We start from the raw sequence: 20,262 nt of genomic DNA, 5'->3' as shown, positions 1-20,262 counted from the left end.
TCCTGGGGTTTATTTTCCGCAGGGAAGAATGCTTCTTTATCTCGGCAGAGAATAGCGGAGTACGCACCTCAAAAGCATTCCCGATGGACCGGTCGTTGCAGAAGGCAGACTTAAAATTGATTCGTAATTGTCTACACCGTTTCGTTTTCTGCTCTAAAGCTACAAGATCATCGCCCAAGCCAGGAATCCCGCTTTCGTCCAGCAGGTGGGCACTGATTGTTGCCAGTGTTGAGAATGTTTCATCTTGTTATAATCATGTTCTTATTCCTTCTAAGCATGTTCGTTCCGCCAGCCAGGGCCGGTGGTCAGTTTAGACACGCATCTCCACACGTGCCACAGACTTTGCTCAGAAATCGCGGGATCTCCTAATTCTTCGTGATACGCCTGGAGTGATGGGGTAGGCACAAGCCCGGAAGGGTATCTTGTAGAACATGACTGCAATCACTCCCAGTCCAGGAGATGGAGGCAACACACGCAAGGAAAAATAGTCCCTCCAGCATCTCAGGAACGCAATCGAACCGGTGTTCCGTTGATGAGGTTCCCTCCTTCTTCGCCCTATTCTAGCTATACACCTCGAAGGGAGACACTCTGTTTCAAACGGTATCAACCCTATCAATCCATCCCCCGGAGGCATACACACTCGGTATACAGTTTGTGCAAGACACGCCGCATGACGATCGGCAAGATTGACAAGTGTCGGATTAATGAAAAACGATTAAAAACTCCTCCGAGGCGAAAGTTCCCTAGCGTCGCGGGGCCCAGTGAAGACAGAGACGGACAGAAGCCACCAACAAGCAACAGGTCTCATCGATTTCAACCAACACCCGTCAACACTGGGCCCTTGCCTCAGATTGGACCAGTACACTTGGAAACTATCACACACATCACAACCGGCAGGCATTAGAGACATTGTTCCGTTACATGACAGAACAACGCCACAACACGTGATCATGAACGTCTTTCGCCTGTCCGCACTAAATCCTAAATGGAAAGTGAGTTTGAAACTCACTGCTTGGTAACCTGCAATATCCAGCTTACCTTCACCGCAGAGAATGTCCGAGAGTTGATTAAGGAAAAATGTTCTGTTATCTCCAAAATCACATTCAACAACCGGAGGTCCGTGTTGAATGCGTCAATCGTCGAATCACGTCCGTACTCTATCGTTCAATAATGTCTTGCCTGTTGATTGGAACCTTTCACACCGTTACGATGAATGAAGACATTGGAAGAAGTCTACATCTTTGAACTTCAAATGGAATGCCGTCCAAAAACTATGTTTCCCTCCTAGATGCAACTGTATGAGCGTGTGTACATTTATTTGCGCTATGAAATATCACTCAACGAATTCACAATACCAAAAACTTAAGTCAACACCTTCAGGCAATTGCTCATAGATCCACTTTCGCATCCTTTCCTTTGTACGACGATCACCTAATGTATCGCCCATCTCTTTTCTTTCTCTCGGAATGTGTATGGCTATTAAAATAAGCGCATGATTTGCGGATAAAATACGGAAAGCTGCGAAGCAAACTCCCCGGCCAAAGCGTAAATCGAATCAACACCGACTCTATTAGACGAGAGCTCTACGCCTCCGGTCACGTCAGTTGGTATGGCGAACGATAGATTCCAGTCTCAATTATGCAGTAAAATGAAATATCAATTGAGGCTCTACGTCCACACCGCGGGGCTCTATGGCACGTGTTCCAAATCAACGAAGAATTACTTGAAGATAAAAAACTTCAACAAAACACGCAAAAAAAAAAAAAACAATCCGCCCGAGAGTTGAAAAAACCCGATCTTGCAGCCCGCGTCTGTGCAACAAATTGGTCCGGTACACGGGCGCTAAATGTAAACCATATTTCACCTACACGCCAACGGCATCTCTTTTTTCATTCATCTGACCATTTTGCTTCATTCCGGAACCGTTCGCTTAAAGGTTGGTTCCGTTTTGCTTTACTTTTTGATTCACGAGCTGATGGGTAAATTTTTATCGCCGTGCAGCCACCAGCACGATATCGCGATTTTTTTGTTTCGCATTTATTCAACTGAAACCTCTCGAATCCTGTTACTGGATGCTCGCCGTCAATCGTAGGTGGAGAGTATGAGAAAATTTTCCAACCATAGACGACACTCCTAAAAAGGGGTTTTCATGAAATTGTCTAACATTGGAGTGTAAGTGTTGCTCACTTACAGTTTAAAAGACAATTTCGTAACACATTTTGAACAAAAATATTTTGCGATGAAATATTAAACATTTGGTTAAATATTCGTCTAAAATCATATTAAATACAAAAACCCCTATTAACTTCTCTGAATCACATCACACTCACATCCTACCTCTAACGAACCATGGAAAATGTTACGATTCGCAAATAAGAATCTACATGAAGCACACAACCGTTACAAAAATAAAGAAATCCCCTGTATCAACCAAAGCAACGCTACAACAAACCAAAAAAACGAAAAGTGATCTTGAAGGAGGACGTGATCGCACCCAAACCACACACAAACGTAAACGTGGCCTTCTCTCGCCCACGTCACAACCACTAACGCGAGTATGGGTCGTTGCTATTGGGGGGGGGGGGAACAATTTCGTTTCTTTTAATTGACCATTTACGACAGTTTTTCCAGTTTTCTTTCCAACCGACCGACCGACCCAAGCCCGATGGTCACTGTGCCGACGCGTTACAAACGCAATCGAACGAAGCGAGGGGTGATCATGCTGAAGAAATGGTTTTAGGTGGTGCGACACTGCTTTTGGCCAAATGCACCCTTCTACTTCGGTGGCCTGGCGGCGCAAATCGCATCAGGAGGCGAACATCGAACTTTATACACATTTGCACCGTATGGCACGCAACACCGTTTGTTGAACCCGATAAGTCTCCCCCGGCGGGTGGACACAAGCCGAGCTGCCACAATTTTCACAATCAAACTATCCCCTATCGATAGGTTAGTGTGCGGCTTAAAGGCACCCGGGCACTTGGGTGCTCCGCCCGATAGGAAACGTTCAAATTCCGAAACTAACCCAAGCAATGTAATAAAAGTGACGTGCGACAGCAACGAATGCCTCAACGCCCGAAGGTGGAACGAATTTTAATCATTTTTCCCCAACCCCAACTCTTGGCAACCTCCGTGCGGTGAAGGTCTCACAGATTTTCACCTGCACTCGCATACATGGTCATATGATTAGTATGAACGGTGAGAAGAAGTCGTGAAAAAACAAGGCTCCATTTAACCGCATAAGGTCCCAAACAAGGGGTTAAGTGTTTGCCGCTGGCGCTGGACAGTGGGAAGGAAGGTGTCGAAGATCAATTAAGTACCGAGATATAAAAGCTCCATATTCCATTACAGAGCACCCGCAATACCGCGTACCAATTTGCCCTAGCGATCCAGCGAGGGAGATACTATTTTTATTGGGACTTTCCATTCGTTTCAGGCCACGTTGCCGACCAGTCTCCGAGTGCTGTGAAATTCCGAACACATGTGAAAACTGTGCCCACCAGTGTGGATCATACAGATGTAGTGGACTTTTATTCCCTGCGGGTACAATTCGTTCCAGAAGACGCCATTTGTGATAAGAAACAATCAAATTTGACACTCATTATGCACAATGATAGAATCTCGTTTGAAAGTACCTCTCGTAGATGGTGGGGACTCTTCCAAAAGGGACGTCAAATACCCTTTTATAGCCTTAACTCCTTCGGAGTAGTCTACTGATATTGCAAGCGGAGAGGCTCAACTTAATCTCGTACCAATCTTTCAAAAAATGTAATCTATCGTGAAAAAAAACTCCAACACTTCATTCCACCGAATTCTAAATCTTCAAACATCTTCGAAAACTCCAATCAACTTTACAAATATCTCATGTGCAAAAGTGCAACCCACTTCTTTGCTTTAAGAATCTTCATAAATCAAACATCAACATGCCAAGAGAGCGGTAACTCCTACGTCACTACCTGACACCGGGTGTTGCCTGAACTACTTTACTATCATTTTAACGGCCGAACATACGCACCCGTATGTAAGTCAACCAAACAGCAGCCCGGTACAATCGCGATGGTGGAAGTGAAAGTGTAATTATTTTAGAGCAACCGGTGGCTCTACCGGACGATGCGAAACATTACAATCCCCTCCCCAAATGACCTGCTGCAGTTTGGTGGAAAACAGGGGAGAACGAACGGAGGAAGGAACATGTACGAAGTGAACGGGTCTATCCTCCCCTACAGCACACCGGATATATGAACACAAGCCAGCAAACCAAAACGATGTGGAACATTAATCTGGGTCGATGCAATTATCACATTTTTTATCGGTGCACATGTACTAGAGAGGTACAATACGACGAACCGGAGCATCTATACGAATGTTGACATATTTTTAGTCCCAAGTATTTTCCCTTACACTCACTGTTCGATACATAAATTATGTATGCATTCCGCTTATAACAACACAACTCCATTATTTCTATTATACACTTAGCAATATTCTATGACAAGATCAGCAATCCACGTTCCTATCACAATCCTCCCACCTCCCGCAAAAGCAGTTGGAAGCACGCAAAGAAAAAGCGTACACATTGAATGAGTAATGGTAAACATGATCATCTTAGCTTCATCTCAACATGCTTGCACATTTTCCTCATTGCCTCATTCATCAACGGCACACCATTATTAGGAAAAGCACCCTCCAGCATCATCCCACATCCTTGCTGTTAACACCTTGCGGGCAAAACGAAAATAAGATGATTAGACAGCGGGGGCCCGATTGGTTTTAATTAAACGTCAACTATTATTTACTGCCTCAAATCAGTCGGTCACCGGAGGCATACGTTTAACTTCAGCTGCGCACATCTTTTAGCGTACGGGTGTGTTTCCGTTGCGTATCACGACCTATATAGGTGCGGTTCCGTAAGGATGCCCTTAAGCCTCACTTAATGGTAGGCTATGATCAGTCACTGAAGATGATGGCTTCCCCGCCAGTCCGGTGCTGTAGCAAAAAAAAATAAGCAGCAGAATTTCTGTAGAAACTCCTCCAACTCCAAAAGTTCAATGTGCACCACTGCTTGTAACTAGCTGCAATCAAATGCAATAACGCAATCCTTTCACTGTACTGTATATCGCGTCTCGATTAAACATTAAACCAAACGGAATGACTTCCGAAGTTCGCCGGCCCGGACCACATCGCCGGACCGGACCAGATTTGCCGTAAGCTGCAGTAAATCACAATTTATTATTACCGAGTGCACCACTTCCAGCAGACATGATTAGATCACCGGAATTGTGGGAGGATGGAACCCCGTTCACACCAGACGGTGCGAACGTACGTAAGTAATTTATGATGAGTTGGTGCTGCCGGTCATAAACAATTCCTTCGCGTGGCGTTCCAACACCTTCGCCAGTTGTTGTAAAAGCAGCAAGGCAGTAGTAAAAGCAACTATGTAGCTCAATTTAACTCCCAAGATATATCCGTTCTGCAACCTAATCGAACTTACAGATTTGTGAAAGTGTATGCCTTTCTGTTGATAGTTTGCAAAAAAAAAAAAATAGGCAAAAGGTTTCCGCTAATGTCTTGCTTTAGTTTCAGTAATTAGAAAGGATCCCTCTGGGGGTCACACTGCTTCCGTATTTCGGTGATTAGTTTATCATATATGCTTTACTCTGTAAAGCGGGCCAAAATTTTCACCCTCCTTCTGCATGCCCCGAAGGTGAAAAACTTGCGATAAAGCGCTCGCTCGCTAAATCAAAGCAAGTGATGCAAGAAATCTCTAACCCAGACAGACTTTCCAACTGTGCGCGCTTTTGATGTTTGGGAACTAATCAATTTCGGGTGCCCGCAGCACTGCTTTCTTCTGCTCGGTCTTCACTGCCAAGGATGCACACAAGATAAAGACAAAACGGTTCCCCCGGTTTTTCATTCATCAGCACCGGATTGCCCATTTCGGAGAGAAGCAGATACAGACAGAAGAAGAAGAAAGAAAAACATGTTTCGCCAACTAGGAACTACGCGATCAATTAACCCAACTAGGGCTCTCGAAGGCCGGTCCGACCGTAGCCGAAGGTTTCATGGTTTAATCCGCGTCCAAGCGCTCTGACTTTGGACACACACACAGTACCTCCCTGCTGGGGACATCCCCATGATGATTGAATACCTGTTCCTTCTACTGCTGGAGGGTGTCGGGCGGAATCTGTAGGCAACCGGTTTCGATACCGTATCGGATCGCCTAATCTAATTAAACCACCGTCGAAAGCATCTATCGCAAGGGGTTTTGGTTGTAATTGCCGTGTGAAAACGGGGTCACACCGGCTAGAGTTTGTGCCCTCGCCACAAGCGATCGAAGGGGTTCGAATGTACTTGCGCGAAACGGAATGGATTTCTGTGTTTTGGATAAAATACGAATTCCATCTGCTTATTATTCAATACCCGTTCGGCACATCCGTGGTACAGTAAGAAGCGATCGGTTGGACGATGCAACTCAAAACGCATGCATTATGGCAGCCTTGCATCACGCCCATCTCCGGTTCGATCGTTTGATCATGATGCAAGGCTAAAATATTGTTTCTTTTTTTTCTTTTCCTAATGGTGTTTGCCTTTCTCCTCATTTTATAATGTAAATACCATAAACTTATGAAAACATCGATAGATTAAGTAAGGTAGCAGTATTTTGCTAAACAACATTTAAAACAAATAAACTATACTGCTACGCACAATAATATAATTTAAAAAAAACAATTTTAAAGATGAAAAGATTCATGTTCACTTATTAGACTTAAACTGAAACCCCTATCTAGTTCCAGTATTTTAAATCTTGCAACGAAACAAGCTGATCGGTCACCAAACCACAAATCTCGTTATACCAGCTACAGCTGTGTTGCGTATTGCATACCTTCAGGCGTCTATTATACATTTTTATTTAGCCGAGACAACAACCAACTGGTATAATGTCTATATATTCGTATGATTTGAATGAATTTTGAATGTCGAATGAATGTTAGGACATTTTTAATTAAATATATCTCTTTGCATAATCAATTTCTACATTAATAGTTCTATAGCAGTTAAAACAGATTCTTTAATCGAATCTGATTCCCAACCTTGTTCACGCATAAACACATTTTTAAATCATGCAGCATTTCAAGTTAAAGGAATGACAGACACTATTCTGCAATGTGGTGTCAATAGCTTTCAATCTAAAAATAACATCAACTATCGTCCAGCTTGTTCAGCTTGTGTTAACAACACTCGGAAACTAAAACCACCATTTATCAGACTTCTCGACAAATCAACGTCATATCCATCACGTCCAGTTCTCCTGTCACACCGACATCGCAATCTATGCACTAATCCCATAATATCACATATTCTACCGCCCACGGATGAAGAAACTCATCTGCTCCATTCACTAAAAGATGGGTGATGGTTCGTGACATGCCATAAACCGTATATATTTCAACACAACTCCCTCACTCTATATCGTTGTTCTGCATCGAAAACGAAAAAAAAAACATTTCCTCAGAACCATCTAACCATATTTCTGGAGAACTGTCGTTTTCCCCTTCACATGACTACACTGTGGCAGGTTCCCTCATTTTACACGTTTGTCAATATTTCAAAATGGAACAAAACCATCATTCTGTCGAGACATGGCTAAATTTCTACTTATAAAAAAAAACATACTACAAATTCGGTCTCACACTTCTCTCATCACCCCTGACCAAAAATGGTCCATCTCAAAACCAACGCGACAATATGCTCCGTTTGGCAGCAGTTGAGAACTGTTGAATGAGTTTTCTGTTACAGCTACATATCACTGCACTAACTGCCGTATTAGTGTCTGCTTATTCTCATCATCCTCACCGTTGCACGGTTACAGAGTGACCCAGAATTACAACATGCTCCCGGATCACAACAAACAAACTCTCTGGAAAACCGTTCAACTGGCATGTGACATAACGAACCATTCCTAGTGAAAGACGCACTCGGTTGATGGTGTTTCCCTCTTGAGCCCATTACGTATGCATGCTTTCGTGGAGCAAGTACCCAAAATTCCCCAAGTTCGGGGTCTGGTCGCCGAGATTCCATAAGAGGTGTACACGAGAGCTATTTTAAGGCTTAAGAATCTCTTCAAACTTCCCCCTCCCTAGGCACTTGCGCGCTGGAGTAACCTTAACAAACACGAAAATAAAACCCATCAAGCCCAGGTCTCCTACTTACCCCGTGCTCTACTGCCAGCTTCTGCAGCTGCTCGATACTCAGTCTCTTGGTTTCCGTAACCGACGGTACTTTGGCCACTCGGTTCTCCATCTCTTTGATCCATTGTCGCAACAAACGCGGATCGCCATAGAAGCGGTGCGTTTGTGCTGGTTTAAACAGTGCCTAAAAGCAACGAGGAAATCCATTTTAAAGTTTGCACTCTCGAGCGAACAGTATCGCTTATCAGGAGCTAGACTATACCTTCCGGCAACAGTTGACGTCATCCTCGAGGTCATCCCGAAAGACGGGCCCCTCGATCTCGCCACGAGCCTCTCGGCAACTATCGAGCAGGTTGGTGTCCATTATGAAGTTGTAGTTCGTCTGCAAGGCCGCCCAGAAATCGTCCTTGCCGAGCCCGGTGTTTGTGGTGCTGCTCTGCAAACTGCACGAGCTATGACTGTGCCCACTGCCCCATGATCTTCGCCACAGTTCTCGCTCTGTGTCGCGTTTTTTCTACAAAGAAACCAAATTAAAAACAGCCGTTAAGATATGCACATTTCGTACCACGCTCAATACACTTAACGCTCACCTTTAAGCTATTATAAGGCCTATCGATACGAAGCCTGTGTTGAGCCATCTCCGATCCTTCTGGAGGTCCCTGTGGTGGTAGCGAGTTTAACGAAAGCGATGGCTTGATGAAACAGCTTGGGCTATTTCCCGCACTGCTGCTACTGTTGTTGGCGGTTCCCGCTGTTGCTGATACTGTCGCTCCTGTTCCGCTTCCGTTGGCGGTATGTGTCGGAGTTGTTGTGCTGCTACAGCTACTGCTTGACCCTGCGCCTCCCGCAACAGGGCCCGTTCCGCTTATGCCACTACATACGTTATTGCTACTATTTACAATACAATTAGGTGTCACTATCGTCGGTGAAGAAGCTGCCGGAGGTGATCTGATCGTGTTGCTGTTGATGTTGTTAGTGGTTGATGACATATCAATGCTCGGTGGTTTCATCGCGTATTCTGCTTGATTCTCCACCTCCAAATGACACTATCGTCGTTCACTCCACTACACACACACACACTGATCCGGTCGGGGTTCCGTCTGGAGAAATGGGACCCTGTTCCCGCTTCGTTTCCACACGTTGGCAACACTTTACTCCCCTTCTCAGACGACTAGCTTCTCGGTTAGTCACCGTGCACGGATTGTAGCAATATTCCACGCTTGGTTCCAAACCTCTCAGTAGCACAAGAAGTGGACCAGCGGCACGCAGAGCGCTGGATAGCAGCAATCCTGCGACGAAACCGACATTTTCTCTGCTGCGAGTTGCTTTCGTTTGCACGCTACAAAATGAATATTTTCTGCCAATGGAAAATCTGCAAATAAAAACAAAACAAAAGTACCAATTAGAACACACTCGCGTAAAATGATTACTATGATAATTACAATATAAAACTATTGGCGGTAGAAATTCGTTTCGATTCCGAAATTGGTTACGATCGAGAAAAACTTTCAACAGATCAAACGGACAGCTTATACGGTAATGATGTGACCGACCACAAGAACAACCCATCCAATCTAACCGCGACTACGTTAGACTGCGCGCGTCGCGTCACAACCATGGAGAATGGATCACGATGCGGCGGCCCCAAACGCACGAAAATAACTACCAGAATCGAGAACTTTTGGTTGACGTCGTGAAATCAGAGATCCAATCCGCCCAGCGCGGTCCCGTTTTTTTCCACCCGGTGCGGCAAAACCGACTGAGCGAGCGTTGCCGCCGGATGTTCCGCACACACTTCTTCCGCCAAAGAGTAGACCATCTTTTCTGCCGATTTTTTTTTTTTTGGTAGCAAATGTGTTTCTTTAATTATCTTCTCCCAGGTTTTTTTTGTTTTCGAGATTCGAACTGGAAACACTAACTCAAGTCAGGACGCAGATTGGAGTTGGAAGTGAGCGCCGAATGACATCGGCGCCCTGCACGACATTCTTGGACGTGGGGTGCAGCATCAAGGCGCAAATCAGTACATATATGAATGTGTTTCTTGAAGTTTTTTTCTTTCTCTTCTGTCCAACACTCTCTTCCTGCATACATCTCCGCACAAACTAATCGCCTAAAGATCCAATCGCGTCGATCTATCGACGTCCATATCAGATCACTTGTCGGGAGATTTAAATTACTTCCCGCTCTAGGACTTGATGGCCTGTCATAGATCATTGATTTTTAGCGATTTTATGTCCCCGGCAGAATATACTGGGGACTGGGTCTGCCTGCCCCCCAGGACCAGTCCCCCTACCCACCAGTTTTCCGGTTTGCATTCCCAACAATCATTCACACATTCCCCTTGTGGTGTCTTTATAGCTTAGGTTTATGTATATTTTCTATCCCCACCGGAGATGCCAAGTGTCTAACGTTTGAGGACCAAATTCTAATATCTTCTACGGAGAGATCCTAGTATCTATTGCTCCACAGCTGCGCTATTTCCAAATCAGTATTCAATTTCAAATTTATTACCATCGATCGTCTGCCTGGTGATGCGGTGATCATGGTACCACCGCCCTCGTGCGTACTCTTTTGCGCTCCGGGAGGTAGAGTGTTAGATTATTTATTGCGATACACAATATCCGACGGTTTTAAGTGTACTCCACTTCCAGAGGTTTCACTTTAGTTAATGTTGCCATTTACCTCACCCACTCTTCGGCAAACGCGCGCTGTTGCGTACGGGATGCATCAGATATCCGATCACTGTCCGACACAAGAAATGCAAATAAAGTTCTTAACGATGTGCCATGAGAAGCACAATCTTTCTCTCTCTCGTTGCGGCTTTCCAGTGTTGGAGTGCATGCGTTTAAGCCAAGACATTGCTTATTTTTAGCATACACTACCAACATTCTAGCACCTCAGCAACCTCATTGGAAGCGGTTACCAACCATGCATTAGCCCCAAACGCCTGGAGGGAAGAAGTCGAAATGCACAACAACAGAATAGCAAGTTCTCGTTTGCCGTCTATGCCCATTTACGGAGAGGTCCCAATACGTCGACTTCCCAAACCATGTGATTTGTATCATCGTACGGGAGGAGGCCAACTACGGTCGGGAAAGTGGCAACAAATCACTCCGCGCACATAAGCGCACTTGCGGCGAGAGAAATCCGATGCGTCTGACGGGTGCGACGATGCGCGCAAAACCAAGATGAGCCCAGGAGTTGCTTGGTTGTTGATGTTGTTTTTTGCTCAACACTGACAGCAATGATGACGTTTCGTTACGCATGCAGGCGCGTGTGCAACGTTTAAAATTCTCCGTTTCGCATTTTGCCCGTTTGCCATCCGTCACTGGTGCGATCTGGTGCGAATACGTGATGGAAGCCACCACCATCAACACCGCCTTGTCAGGTCCCAAAAGGTCCCACAACAGCTCCCGCTGCGATGATGTGAGAATGCCACCCATTTATGTCACTAGCTGATTGGTACATACTTCATCCTCTAAAACCCATGCTAGTTGGACATCAAAAGACGCTTCGGCACGGCGAATAATACACCAGACGCCCGACGGAAATTAATGTCCCAAAAACTCTCGCAGGAACTCGGCGATGACAGTGAGGCAATCAAAATGGCAAGAATTGGACACACCATTCCTGAGCGGTTTTGTTGCTTGCCATGTCGCCACAACATAAAACATCACTCTGTTTTAACCACACAGGAAAGCAAAAAACAACACTCGATGAGGGAAAACATCATGTTTTTCATATGTTATTCTATGGCGTGGTTTGGGGGGCTGGCTATTCACATATTCAAGCAGACTAGCAGACACGAGCGGGAACACGTGTAGAAAGACTTGGGACAGCACCACACAGCAGCGCGTTGTCTCATCGGTAAGAGATGGAGATGTGTTTCAACAAAGGCATACACATCAGGTTGCGCAAAAAAAGGAAACCACAATTCTGTTCGCAAGCGGATTGTATTTTCTATAAAACCAAGAATTGCCGATCCCGTGTCTTGAGAAGGATGAGTGTCTCTGTGGAATCGAAAGTGAAATTCCAACCAAAGAAAAGGGAGATAAGCAACTATATACGCAGCACATACGACTTAGCAACTACAAGTACTAGGCCCCCCTCTAGCGATAGACTGCATCTCTGAGGTGCTCTGAGCTGAAGCTATATCCAGCGATCTTCTTACCGCGAGAAGCAAAAAAAAAACCAGAGACCCCAACTCAGGAATACACCTTCGGAAAGGCTTAGGTGGCTTGGGTATCGCAGAATTTCGTCGGGTGCATTGAAATACAATCCCACCACCAGCAGCGTGCGCTTGATGATGACAGTCAGTTGACATCGACAAAAGGTGGAAGAGATCGCCACCGCGCCGCGCATGTTTTACTATCACAGGCGTCGTCGCAGCGTAACGAGAAGCTGGAAGCTGACATTAAGCGGCAAACAGGCACTAGTAGCCAACCGGTAGGCATGAGACACTCAAACGTAAATCCCACACGCATGCAGCCGTCACTTGATGAGTCTACTAATAAGACATGTAGGAGAAAAAAAATCGTCATCGTCGAAGCTAAAAGACACAATAAAAACAACACCAGTGAAGGGTGCGCTCACAACACTAGCGACTCGCCCCGCGTCCCCGCGAGCGCACATGGATGCATTCCTACGCGTACGATTCAAATTAAAATTCGAAATACTTCTGCTAGGATGGGTTTTTTTTCCTTTCTTTGCAGTTTTTTTTCTTCATACTCCCTCCCTTATGTGCCCAGGTGGAAACTTCCACGGCCCACGGAGCGGGAGAGCTCATCAGGCACGAACGGAATGTTCCTTAACGCCGGATACGGTCGGATACCGGATAAAGACTCTGCAGCGCGAGAGCAGCATCCATCACTGTTTTAACAGCAGCGCCCATAATTGTCGCGATCAGCCTGTCAAGTCCAATGAAAGAAAGCTAACTCTGTCTGTGCGGGATCACTTTCCTCTTCTACTACTGCCTGCTGGTGCTCGTGTACTGCGTCATCATTATTCGATGTGATGGATGGCATTTGCACCAATTGGATGACTAATGCTGGCTGTGGCGAAATTAGCTTTCTTTGGCAATTTGGTGGTCACTCCACACTTCCAAGGAAATTGAGGATCACAATTGCAGGGTGCTTGTAAATAGACCAAAAGTCGTAACCTGTGTGCCCTGAGCATTTAGCGTGTAAAGTCCAAAATTAGATAAGACGACGATTAGGAGCAAAACCTTAATCTTAAGGCTTTAAGATCCCGATTACGCCCTCGACATAAATATTTAGGACATCATAAGCTCTCATAAGCCTTATGAACTTATCGGCAGCTGATGAATAATGTTGTAAACTAATCTTATCACAGTCATTTCCACAGCACTTTGATGTAAATAATAGTAATCAAAACGTTTTCCTATTACCGATTATTTCGTCCCACGCCAGCCAGGACGGGAAAAAATATGTCGCTAATTTTGACCCCGAGAGTGCACCTTTGCCCTTCCCACTCGATGTCCGCAAATACTCTTCAACGTCTATTTATTCCATCACTCACTCGGATAATCGGACCCTTTCGCCCACTGATTATCACCACCAGCCGAACGACAGGAAGACATCAAAGCCCTTTCAGCCGCACCATCCAAAGGCAAATTGGTTGCTTGGGAGCTTTTCCTTTAGCCACACGAAAACACGGCAGACCCTTAGAAGAAAAAAAAGAGAGGGAAAGGAAACCAAATGTGCCATATTGACCATAATTGACGGAGGAGGTCAGGCATTGGTCGTTCAGAGCACCCGAGCAACCGAACAGGTTTCAAGGGTTCACACCTGTGAAAGGCGCTGCAATCAGCAGGCATCTCCGAGCGCTTGCACAGCTAAGCGCAACCTCGACACCGAATAGCCGCGGCAAGAATGCAGTAATGGACAAAATTCCTGCGCCAGTGACTGAAAAGTCTGTCACCTTTGGATTTGCCTAGTAATGTAGGAACTCCGCTAAGATTCTACGATAGTATGCCGGCTCGTGGCTCGTGGTTTCAGTTTGATTGGGAAATTCGGACACTACCACTCTCCAATAACATCGGGTAACCTATTTCCTCCAAACAGGTTCAATGGCCCTGCGCTACCTTTTGGAACCTTCGAATGTTTGCGTTAGTTGCGACTTAAGCGTTGGGAGGACGTGATTGGCTTTTGAAAAAAAAAGCATTTGGACGACGCGAACTCAAAACACAGACGGCTCAATTTTGCAACTGCTGCATGCGCGTTCCCGTCCACATTCGCCCAACACACACCGCGCCGCTCTGGAGAAGGCGCAGCGGTCTCGGTGGTCAGTGGCCTAAGCCATTACTCAATCAACCAAACGGTGGGTGCCAATACCACCCAAAAGCTGCACGCGATATACTTGTCCAATAGCCGTCGGAGAGCCTCCAGTTTGGAATCCCACCTGATCCACCTTATGTACTTTTGGAAATTCAAGATCTTCAGATTTTCAATTTTGTTTTCTCATCCACTTCTTCGGGACAACAGCACAAAAACACACGATTAAACCCATAATCCCATTTGTTGCTGTCGCATAAACGCCATCATATTCCAGCTGAGCAAGTTCGAGTGGGCTCCGTCAGCGAAGGCAATAAAGCCTTTGTTTCTCTAAAGCTCTGAGCGCTACGTTAATCGATCCTCAGCACCCAGCGACGAAAGATAGCGAGTGTCTTTTTTAAGTAGATGAATTTTTAAGTGAACGCGCGCCTAACTGATTTTTAGAGCGCATGCAAATTAAAGTCCTACACCACGTCCTACATCTCCCAGAGGTGTCGCACACACACTCCATAACCCCCTCCCAGGTTCCCACTGTGCGTTTGTGGTAGACCGCAAGACATGCCGCACGAGCGTAGTAGATGCACCAATTTTTAACAATTACGAAACTCATCCAACGACGAAATAACCACATTTAAATGCAATTGTTGTACGCGCGCGAGAGTGGCGGCCTACCACATGTTCGCCAACCCACGTGATCTTCAGCTACAGGTGGGGCGCATGCCGTTGTGAGTGTGTAGGACATGGGCAAATGAAAATAAAATTACCCAACAATACTGGTAGCCCGTCCTGTAGTACACGGTTTTAACAAAACACCGCGCGAACGTTGGAGGAGGAGGGTCCAGCATAATGATCTCTAATGGATACCGTCCTCCGCGCCTTCACTAAGTGGTCCGGTCAAGGTCTGACTACTCGTTATCACCCGGCTATCATAACCGTGCGCTCTCCCTTCCTTTCGGTGGCTGAGACTAACCTCAATGCTTACCGAAATGAATCATCTGGTAAAAGGGAAGCAACGAGGAAAAAACACAACATAATTCAATCCCTGCATCCCGCACCCTTTCCAGCCAGGTGTCCATTATCAACCGAAGTAGGAGGTACCGATAAATGGAAGCTTACCGAGAGGGAAAATTAGCTAATCATAATTATACTTTTACCCAGATGGAATCAGAGAGCCCGAAGTAAGCAATCAACACATTGGCTGAGAAAAGTTTGCCACACTTTAGAAGCCCCACCGAGCCCCATCGATTTAGATCATCTTCAGATAGAATATCTTGTCTGTATGATGTATTTTTAATGTTATCGTTATTGAATCTCAAGGAATCAGTTGCGCGTTGTCCAAACCAAGCTCATGCGAGTCGTTTGCACGAACACATTCGCACTGTATATGAGTGCCACACGTCGCACGTCCGAAGTATTGTGACCTTGTCGCTGGTTTGCGTGAAACGATTTAGTGATTCGCGTCTCCATCTTCAACTCCACACCGGTGTGCTCTCCTCCTCGGGCGTAATGATTCATTCATCGATCATGAATCGAACTTTCGTCATTCGGTTGTCCGCAATCGCCAGGCAGTGTGGCTCGCGGTAGCCTTGCCTTATCGGGTATAACGCTACACTTTAGTGATCTCCTTCTTCGGAACCAGTGCTCGCGGACTGGTTCAAACGATCCATCCTTCATAACCGGAAACAACTTCACGGTGCCGATGGGAGATGAAAACAAAACCACATACACACCACTTAGACAACCTACACAACAGGAAGGGGGGTAGCGGTGTTTAACTTGTTGCGAGCCCATTTTCTTACCAATCATTTCACTTTTAATTATTTGATCGATCTCTAGCACCTTGAGCTCACTGGGAGGGCTTGGCCCTGGGTTTACTTCAAGGTCATCCCTTTAGGACAAACTTTCCCACCGGTAACACACATGACTTTCTTCGCGGTTTGCGCCCAAAACCCTTCCAAATAAACCCCATCATCAGCGCACCTGCTACTTCTCGCATAAGCCATGCGCATGATGTTAACGCATTAAGAAGACCCTTAACATACAGCGAAAAAAAAGAACGACTCCAAACAACCGATACAAGCGCTCGTAACTCGTCCACAAACATACACACGCTGCGCTCCTTTCACTTATTTTGGAGTACCCTTTAAGCAGGCTTTAACCTCCACTTTCGATACTTGCCGATCGATGAAAGAAACGATTCATTCCCTCCACCAGGCCGGTCGTTAGTACTTAAAAGAGGGAGAGACTGAGGCTGGGGGAAGGTGTTTTGGTGGTTACAACAAAAAAAAACTATGCCACCCCATCATGCTGCCATATGTCGGTTGCCAACCACCAGGCCAAGCGAAAAGGATTTGTCCTTGCCATATTTGCGAACCTACAGTCTCTACAGGGTGGTTGAACTAGTTATGATTGTGAGGAAATACGGCTTCGGAAAAACCTTTCGAGAATGGTCCAACGGAACAAGGCACTTGACATCTGGTTCAAAACTTATTTAATGTCGTTTGTGCATACTTGAAATAGCAATTCCCCTTAAAAACATAGTTAGCAGTTGATTTAAAAATTAATTCCTGCATGAATTATTCATTTCCTTCGCTGCTCATTTAAGCTTTTAATTTATTTCTCGCATTTTCACCACATTGACCTTCCGCACACACAAGCAACTACATTTTCTTCTGAATAGGTTTTTTTCATTTGCATAAAACATGTTTCCAGTACAAATTCCCACGACTTTTGGTCGCTGGCCGGCACACTGCACATCCTGAGCCCAGGATACCAATTCCGTGACCTACACTCCCAGCAGTGACGTCAAATTTCTTTTCTTTCACCTACCTTTTCCTTCTCCCACTCGCCCTTCCCCCTCATTTGCACTACCTTCTTTATTTATGAGAATGGAAATTTTGTACGGAAAAAGAAAATCGAGATCATCACGCTTTCTCGTGTGCTTCCGACAGTGGTGTTGTGCTCCCACACTCCCACACACCTAATGTTTCCCAAGCCGCGTGGGACAAAGGGAGGCCAAGGGCATCGAAATGGCAATACCGCCACCAATAAGTGGGGTACACACGGTCCGGCCCTCTACTGCACCGTAAAGATGTACTACTATCGGTCCTTAGCGAAACATTTTTCCAGCGCCCTTCCCTTAAGGCAGAACATATTTCGGCTTCTACCGAATACGATTTTCTTTCACCGCTCCAGCTATCGGTGGCGGATTAGTGAGGTACAGCGAGAAGGGTCTTGCAAACACGCAAACAGTTTGCACTCCCACCATCACCTCTTGCAGACCCTGCCGGTTTGGGCGCATATTTGCATACACGACTTTACCGAGCTGCGCGATGAATACCCTTAACGGAAGGGGGCAACACAATCACCACACGAAAGCGAACCAAAACAAACAAACGAAAAATCCGCATTTGAAAAGCGAAACTCCCCTTAGTCGGTCCGGCACCCCTTCACAGACTTCCCTAAAGCTCCGGTGCTCTCATATTACAAACGCGCACACAGGCGCGCGCGCGCGTAAAATACATTCGCTCGTTGGCGCCCCATCATCATCATCTTTGTGCCCGTTTGGCGCAGTTCAGCAAAATAATTGCTCGCCTAAAATACTGCTCCGGTGTGACGCGACGCAAGACACGTTTTGGTTGGTCCCCTTTCCTGCCCGGTCGGTGAAGACATTCGATAGGGAATGCTCCAGTTTCATGCACGAAACCGACAACGCATGTGGGAAATGCACAAAACGCCAGAGTATCTGTGCGACCAGGCATGTGAGAAATGGAGCTCCCCGAAAGGTGTGCGCATGTAGCGAACCGGATTATACTATGTTTTTTTTTAGAGTCAAGCATGCGATAAAATGTAGTGAACCTCCCATGAAGGCTGTTGGGCTCCCATTAAAAAAAAACAAGAGCGATTCCCTTAGCTTCGTCATGTAATTTTGGGGTCGCATATAGATGATAGTGTTGTAGATAATCTAGTCCTATTTAACCTTTAAATTACCAATCTAAACATAAGCGCAAAATACACGATTTTTAGCAAGTCCCACCAAAACCAAAAAATTAAAAATGTGCGCAAAAATTGTTTAAAAATTGAATCATCCATCACAAAGAAGTAATATTCCTATTGATAATAGAAGAGCTGGTGTGCGCATGTAGCGAACCGGATCATACTATTTTTTTTAGAGACTAGCAGCGAAGTCTCCCATGAAGGCTGTTAAGCTCCCATTAAAAAAAACAAGAGCGATTCCATTAGCTTCGTCATGTAATTTTGGGGTCGCATATAGATGATAGTGTTGTAGATAATCTAGGCCTATTTGACCTTTAAATTACCAATATAAACATAAGCGCAAAATACATGATTTTTAGCTAGTCCCACCAAAACCAAAAAAATAAAAAAATTATGAAAAATTGAATTACATTTCGATATTTGTCATATCACAAAGAAATGATATTTGTATTAATAATAAAAGCCCAGTAGCAATACGATATTGTAGAGATTTTTTCCTTAAAATTTTTAACAAAAACAGAATAAATTAATTCTTTCCCTTCAACAATGGCCAACAAAAAGTTGCATGTACATTGCTGACTAAACCTCCAATCATAATCGCTGGTTGTGATGGAAACCGAACATGCATAACATCCCGAGTGTTGTGGTTGCATTATGCCGCTACTTTATTTCGCGTGTGCACCGTCCTGTTTTTTTTTTGGGCAGACAGGTTATCCTCCCTCTTGCTGGCTACACTTTTTTACATCCCAAACAAAACAACAAAAAACACTCTCCAACGCAAATAACCTTGACGGCCACACAAAACGTTTGGCCAGCCTGGGTTTGCTAATAAGCCAACCTTTATATTTCGTGCATTAATTGAATCCCCCACAATTAGCCACCATGAATCGGGTTTTATTGGGTGGCATCGTTCGAGGGCCCGTTTTAGCCGGGCGCCAGCACCAGCAGCAGCGGTAGAAAAAATAATAAAAGCCAACGGTAGGTGGGTTTGGGTGCAACGAGCCTCAAACATGTTGTAAGTCATAGCGCGGCAGGCCATGACGGGACAGATTTATGGTTCTACTAAATTCTAGCGCCATTACCCGAAACAATTCCAAACTCTCCGGAGTTTTACAGACAGTAACAACTACCCACCCCAGGTAAAGGAAGGAAAGAAAGGGAACAACAAAACAATGGGTTTGGCATACTGATCACCCAAGAAACGGAATTGAAGGGACCCTTTGCTTTGATGCTTTACCGTACTGCCGCGACTAGCGAACGACTTAGCATAATGTCGTTAGAGGTTAAGATTAATGGGTTGCGCGTACATACCGGGAAACGAAGCGGCGAGCGGACAGATAAGCTAAAGGGATATATCTTTCATACCGCCTGTGTGAGTGTGCCAGTTTTATTTGCGCTCGAACGCACGCTCTGTTTGATAATCGTGTGCATAATCTAAAAGCCCTACGCTACAGAGAGGAAGGAAGCACTTAATAAACCTATCACCTGCAGCTCTGCGCTTGTGTGTGACTGCGCTTTCAACTGCCACTCACCCCGTAGTCGGTGTTCACCTTTCAACTTTGTTTAGTAAAAGGTGTTATGGTGCGATCTCCACCCAGGGGGGGGAAAATATGTAGCACAGCATTCCGACCTACTGCGGTGCTACACACACATTACGTGAGAATGTTGCAGCCATCACTTCCACTTATTAGTGGCACGCCGATGGGGTGTGGAGATGAGAGATCTCTTCCGCCCCTAACAGCGTTTAGCTTTATAACCTCCACCTGCTTCCCAACACGCGGGCT

The 20,262-nt window shown here is 45.4% G+C and overlaps 1 protein-coding gene across 1 annotated transcript in view; it reads right to left on the bottom strand.

Annotated features, from left to right (window-relative positions):
- The window catches only part of LOC128304666 (klarsicht protein), a 184,381-nt gene that overhangs the window by 133,599 nt on the left and 30,520 nt on the right, over window positions 1-20,262 (bottom strand). Inside the window, exons 2-4 of the mRNA XM_053041874.1 lie at window positions 8,780-9,561; window positions 8,452-8,703; window positions 8,212-8,373 (exon numbers count right to left, since the gene is read on the bottom strand). Coding sequence (XP_052897834.1) covers window positions 8,212-8,373; window positions 8,452-8,703; window positions 8,780-9,199 — 834 coding nt within the window. The 5' untranslated portion in view covers window positions 9,200-9,561. The remainder of the gene's footprint in view (window positions 1-8,211; window positions 8,374-8,451; window positions 8,704-8,779; window positions 9,562-20,262) is intronic.

The sequence above is a fragment of the Anopheles moucheti genome, chromosome 3 (genome assembly GCF_943734755.1).
Source record: "Anopheles moucheti chromosome 3, idAnoMoucSN_F20_07, whole genome shotgun sequence".
In the NCBI taxonomy this organism is placed as follows: domain Eukaryota; kingdom Metazoa; phylum Arthropoda; class Insecta; order Diptera; family Culicidae; genus Anopheles; species Anopheles moucheti.
Note: the sequence above shows the minus strand (reverse complement) of the source record. Positions and strands in the feature narration are given on the sequence as shown.